Source organism: Oncorhynchus gorbuscha, linkage group LG02 (genome assembly GCF_021184085.1).
Source record: "Oncorhynchus gorbuscha isolate QuinsamMale2020 ecotype Even-year linkage group LG02, OgorEven_v1.0, whole genome shotgun sequence".
Lineage (NCBI taxonomy): Eukaryota > Metazoa > Chordata > Actinopteri > Salmoniformes > Salmonidae > Oncorhynchus > Oncorhynchus gorbuscha.
In genome coordinates, this window is record NC_060174.1 from 35,819,358 (window position 1) to 35,825,596 (window position 6,239).

The 6,239-nt window shown below is 42.5% G+C and overlaps 1 protein-coding gene across 1 annotated transcript; it reads left to right on the plus strand.

Moving 5' to 3' along the window:
- Positions 1 to 2,584: 2,584 nt before the first annotated feature.
- Positions 2,585 to 4,430, plus strand: LOC123992641 (glycine cleavage system H protein, mitochondrial-like). The gene is made up of 5 exons (XM_046293966.1): positions 2,585 to 2,770; positions 2,936 to 3,015; positions 3,167 to 3,230; positions 3,357 to 3,488; positions 3,639 to 4,430. The coding sequence occupies exons 1-5, from the start codon at positions 2,626 to 2,628 to the stop codon at positions 3,734 to 3,736; spliced, it is 519 nt and encodes a 172-aa protein (XP_046149922.1). The 5' UTR covers positions 2,585 to 2,625; the 3' UTR covers positions 3,737 to 4,430.
- Positions 4,431 to 6,239: the final 1,809 nt, after the last annotated feature.

Consider the following 6,239-nt stretch of genomic DNA (forward strand, 5'->3'; position numbering starts at 1 on the left):
GGGGAGTGTGTGTTACCAGTCTCTGATAGCTTTGTGTAGGCAGGTTAGCTAAACTAAACTCTGTGCTGCTCTGAACCCATTGACTGAGCAGAGGGTGACTGGGTTGCTAGGGACGCTCTCAGGAACATCATCTGCAGATGACTGCTTGTGACAAGTACTGAGGGATTGGACCTAAAAAGCCTCTTCAATACTCACTTACAGTCTCTCTCTCTCTCTTGTATACTCTCTTTCTGTATGCCCTGTAGGGGAGAGTGGGGTAAATTGAGCCAAAAGGGTAAATTTAGGAAACCATAAACGAAATTAATCATTTGACCAAATATTTAGGAAGAGGTCATCATTTCCTCAGTCTCTATTAGCTTCAATATGAGGCCCTAAACCTAGCATGAAAGTGCATCCTTATAGCTGTTTGGGCTAATATAGTCCAAGTGTAAGTTGGGTAAGTTGAGCCAATGGCAAATTGAGCAAATTGAAGTGTTTTCTTCCCAGGGGTAACACAAGGCATTATGGCTGGGATATGAGGTAACAACAGGGCCTGGCCTATGTTAAAAGTGTTGTTGTTTTTTTAAAAGGTGTTTTGTTAGGTGTTAAACCTGTCACACCGGTGTTAAAAGATGATTAAAATTATTAAAAGACAAAAAATATATATATAGTGTTTGGGAAATAAAGATAGACATGGTTTTAAAAAGGTAGTGGTAATATTTAATTCAGTACAGAATTGTGTAGGCGGCTTAACTTACCCTGTAGTTCTTGAAAACCCTATGCGGCATTCCTCTTTCTCGTTACAGGTCTCAGCTGTTAGCGTCGCCCACGACTGCCTCATGTGAACTACAATCCCGACGCTGTGTTTTAACGTTTAGAAACATAAATAATCATCGCTTGCGATGCAGCTTTTGAAACATATGGACCATATCTTTCATCCTGAGAAATAATCATTCAAATAAAAAAGATACCCTTACTGTAACAGTTTTTGCACAGACCCATTCAACTATGGGTGCCTCCATCTAAGGAAACTACACTTCCCAAGTTACGCTTACACACAGGTGTTCAGAGCAAGCTAGTTAAGTAATTAGCACAGGTGGTCGTCTGTTTTCCATAAACAAGCACTGTAACATGGAGATATGGCTGTTTTGAAACACTAACCCTATCAAGATGTGTATCAATTTAACCTTATTTTCTTTAATGCTGATATGTAAGATAAGGTGCTTCCAAAACTGCACTGCAAGCGATACATGTTAATATTCATACAGAGCGTCAGGGATCTCGAACAAAACTCCCCCCTATAGTAGATGTCTTCATCCAATGACTAACATTGTATGTCTAGTAGATCCCCACAGTGGAGGTATGATAATACCCATAAAACCTAGCAGTCAAACAAGGAAATGGTTCCAATTGTTTTTCCACCATTCACTTTTCCATAGGGGATTTTAGAAACACTAAAAATAAGGGCTGTGTTTCATGTAGGCTTACCCTGGCATGACGTTTTTATAACCATAGAAGTCTCTATTGGACAAGGTGACTTTCATCAATATATTTGGCTCTATTCACTCTTAGATTTGAAAATGGTAATTAGCATCAAAGTACACATCCAAAACTACAAATCCCTGCAAGCTCCTGCAAGTCATTTCTAGCTGACACGTTTGTTAACAGGTATTGTGTCCATATAAACTTGCACAAGAAAGTTTACACAATTGTCCATTTAAAGAAATGTAGCCAATTTATTCACTATTACATTTAGTTAGTTAATACAGAGATTCTTACCTTTGCCTCGATTCGGCAGTCTCATCCAGATCATCAGGGCATTTGTAGCTCTTTGTGATAGCCGCATTAGCAGCTAATTAGTCTTTCATTTGGGGGGGGGGGGGGGGGGTGTTAAATACCAGCGAATATATTGATGAAAAGTCACCTTGTCCCAGAGAGATTTACACAGTTATCAAAAAGTCACACCAGGGTAAGCCTTTATCCAAAATCCCCTATGTGAAAAACAATTGGAACCATTTTACTGTTTGACCACTAGGTTTTATGGGTATTATGACTCATACGGTGGTAGTTAGTATAATGGAACTGAGAGTCACGATAAGGGCTAAACTTACCCTATACCCGGGGCAAGTTGTGCCAAGAGACCACTTTTTTTTTGGGACAAGCTATGTTTTCAAATCTGTTGTTTACATGGATTTGGATTATTTTCAGGGATACACAATATTGTTAAATATATATAGATATCTTTGTTAGTAAGAATACTATATTTCCCTTGACGGAGTGATGCTGAATGTAAAAATTGGCTTGGCTTACCCCACTATCACCTAATTACGCTACAATATTTGTATGTGACCAATAACATTTTATTTGGTAGCCTGAAGCCTCTTTATTCGAATCAACAACTTTGTATTTTCTATTCCCATTGTCCATATTTAAAAAAATAAATGAATATGTTATTCTCTGGATGTATGCCTATCTGTATTCCACATGTCAAAAATGCATGTTTGTTTTACATAAAACATGCCACAAGGCTATTTGTAACTCTAACGTTTCATAACGTTGTGCCTGCTGAACGCGCCCCTAGTGGCGTCTGATATGATGACGTCTAAAAAAGGCGACAGTCACTGCAGTCGTCAAAACGCGACGATAATGGCTACATGTGTGATGCTACGTTGCTTATCTTCCAACTTTACCTCTGCCTTGCTCTACCGTTTGGCACAGCTACCTCCCTCTGGGCTGGTATCCAGGGCATACTTACTACGGACTTTGTCCACTACCACCCGACTCTCATCAGGTAACGTTACTTGGCTTGTGGACCTCGTAACGCAGGTGGTTCATAGCAAGAACGCATAGCACGACCGTAACGTAGCTTGTTAAGCGTGTAGCTATAACTGTTTTTCGGTTTGTGTCTACGTTTGTGTACTCGGAACTAATTTGACTTTTCTCTTGAATTCCGCAGCTCTTAAATTCACAGACAAACACGAATGGATACGAGTAGAGGGAGAGGTAGGAACGGTTGGCATCAGCAAATTTGCTCAGGTGAGTTCTCACGAGCCTATGCTCCCACTGGTTCGTATGAGCCGCATTGGGACCTGTGGTCTTAAATACCCAATGTTAGCGTGTGTTGTGGCACACGGATCATGAAGTGACACATTTGGTTAATTTCTCATTATCTAAATCTGTCATGCAGGAGGCTCTAGGAGATGTGGTGTACTGTGGACTACCAGATGTTGGCACGCAGCTGGCGCAGACTGGTAAGGAGCAATTACTACCATACAGACTTGTGAGGAGGGTAACGCAACTGCTGGTCCTCTAGGGTTATACTAGTCACCCTTCCCCAAGACCTATTCATGACCTGACCCATCGCTGTCATTTTTTAGATGAGTTTGGAGCATTGGAGAGTGTGAAGGCAGCTAGTGAGTTGTACTCTCCTCTAACCGGGGAAGTCACAGAGGTCAACACACTCCTTGCAGACAACCCCGGCCTTGTCAACAAGTCCTGCTACAAAGAGGGTGAGCATACATACACACTACACCTGCAGACATGCATGCATACTCTAGTCTACACGTGCACACATCAGTGACTATTTTTAGGAAAGAAAGAATATTCAAACAGGGCTGATGTCTAGGCTAACCTCTGACATGTAACCCCTGCTGGGACAGGTTGGCTGATGAAGATGACCATTGCCAACCCTAAGGAGCTAGATGCTCTGATGGATGAGAAGGCTTATGAGAGATACATCCGATCCATAGAGGACTAGCACAGCCTAGCCCCAACCCTTATCACCCCCTCACCTGCCTGTCAATCACTAGTAGAGGAAGTGCACCAGTTGTGCCATGACACTACACCGGGGAACCAACAGATGCCAGAGAGACTGCAGAGCTCATCCGTATTGACCTGCCAGTGTTATTGTGCTCTGAATGTTAAGAGTCTTTGTTGTACTGGTAATGACTGACTTAATGGAGATGCTGAGGACAAGTGTCTTACACCTGTGACATGTACAGTATGTGGATGAGTGATACTGTACGACTCCTGATGAGTCCTGATGCAACCTATAGAAGAATCTCAAATCTTTTCCTTGATTCCTTGTGTCTGTTCTCTGCCTCCTTAATAAAACAAATCAGAGGGTTTCACTCTGTTTTGAGGAATTGAGGAAAAGGCTTTTAAGATTCATCCTCAATATCTCCTCTGGCACTCAAGGCCTGCCCCGAGCACAGGTTATGAGGAATTTAAGATTGTGAATACTTAGAGTGAAATTGAGGACTATTTTTCCATCAAATACAGCTTTATTACAGCTGGATCAGTCTGTGTGCTAAGGGAGTAGAGGGAAGGGACTAACAATAAAGCACTTTGGATCTAGTGCAGGCTGGTTTCTACTGTATGTTGCGCCTCTGCATGTACTGGCACTATTGAGAGGAGACTTAAAAATAAAACATACACGTGTTTACTTTGAATGTATTAGTACTGTATCTTTTCAACTTTACCCCCCTTCAGCCTCCATTACAGAATGTTATTATAAATAGCTTTGGTAAATGACTCATTTAAATACATTGGTGCAAACAGCAGTTTGTTCCTGTTACAGCATAAACCATAATGTGGTTCCTGACATGTTGCAGCATGATTGCATGACCTGCAACATGCACCCATTTTGAAACAGTTTTGTAACTACCAAGGTAGTCTTTGGCATTTTCTCATTTGGTAAAAATCCATCCTCTACCTTCTGTGACCTGGGCCTTTTCTCAATTCTGGGCCTTTTCTCAATTAGGTTTGCTTATCTCCTGCGTCCTCGCTTCCATCCTCGCCTCTTTTTTTTTTAAAGTCAGAAGTAATCGAGGAGAGGCGTCTGGAAAAATGTGCTTGTATGAAATGAGAAGCTTCTCCACTCGCATGCCATTAGGCAAATTGTTTACAGAAGTGGATCCCAAAATGTGTAAAGTGATAAGTTGTGCAAGACATTTTATAGATGAAAGGATAAGTAGCATATAGTTTTTAAATGTGTGCATTCTTTCCTCCTCTGACAATACATTATCCGATTCAAAGGGGGACTGCCAGATATCAAAACTCTTCCGAGGTAGGATACACTTGTGCTTCCTCACCAACAGGTGGCTATCGAGGCGGGAAGGACAGTCTTTCAATGGACTTTTTCCCAAACGTGAAAAAGCCACTAAACTGATAAGATGTCAATTTGTTAGTAGGTGAATGGAAGTGTCCTCCCCTCTATAGTCACCTTTCATCCTCCCTAAGTTAGTGAATAAAACGGCTTTCGCAAACTCCACCAACCCTGATGTCCTAGCCGTGTCTGAATCCTGGCTTAGGAGGGCCACCAAAAATTCTGACATTTCCACCCCCAACTACAACATATTCTGCCAATGGGGGTGGAGTTGCAATCTACTGCAGAGTGAGACTGCAGAGATCAATCATGCTATCCAGGTCTGTGCCCCAAGCAGTTCGAGCTTCTACTTTTAAAAATCTACCTTTCCAGAAATGAGTCTCTCACTGTTGCTGCTTGTTTATAGACCCCCCCCCCCCCTCAGCCCCCAGCTGTGCCCTGGACACCATATGTGAAGTGATTGCCCCCCATCTATCTTCAGAGTTCGTACTGTTATGTGACCTAAACTGGGATATGATTAATAACCTGGCTGTCTTACATTCTAAGATGCCCTCAATCTCACACAAATTATCAAGGAACCTACCAGGTACATCCCTAAATCTGCAAACAAGGGCACCCTCATAGGTATTATACTGACCAACCTGCCCTCTAAATACACCTGTCTTCAACCAGAATCTCAGTGATCACTGCCTCATTGCCTGCGTCCGTAATGGGTCCGCGGTTAAAAGACCACCCATCACTGTCAAACGCTCCGCCTTTCTAATCGACCTGGCCCGGGTATCCTGGAAGGATATTGACCTAATCCCATCAGTAGAGGATGCCTACTGATTCTTTAAAAGTAGAAGTGAAAATAGATATAGCCCTTGGTTCACTCCAGACCTGAGTGACCTTGACCAGCACAAAAACATCCTGTGGCATACTGCATTACCTGAGCCCTAGGACCATGCCCCAGGACTACCTGACATGACTCCTTGCTGTCCCCAGTCCACCTGGCCATGCTGCTGCTCCAGTTTCAACTGTTCTGCCTTACTATTATTTGACCATGCTGGTCATTTATGAACATTTGAACATCTTGGCCATGTTCTGTTATAATCTCCACCCGGCACAGCCAGAAGAGGACTGGCCACCCCACATATGCTCTCTCTAATTCTCT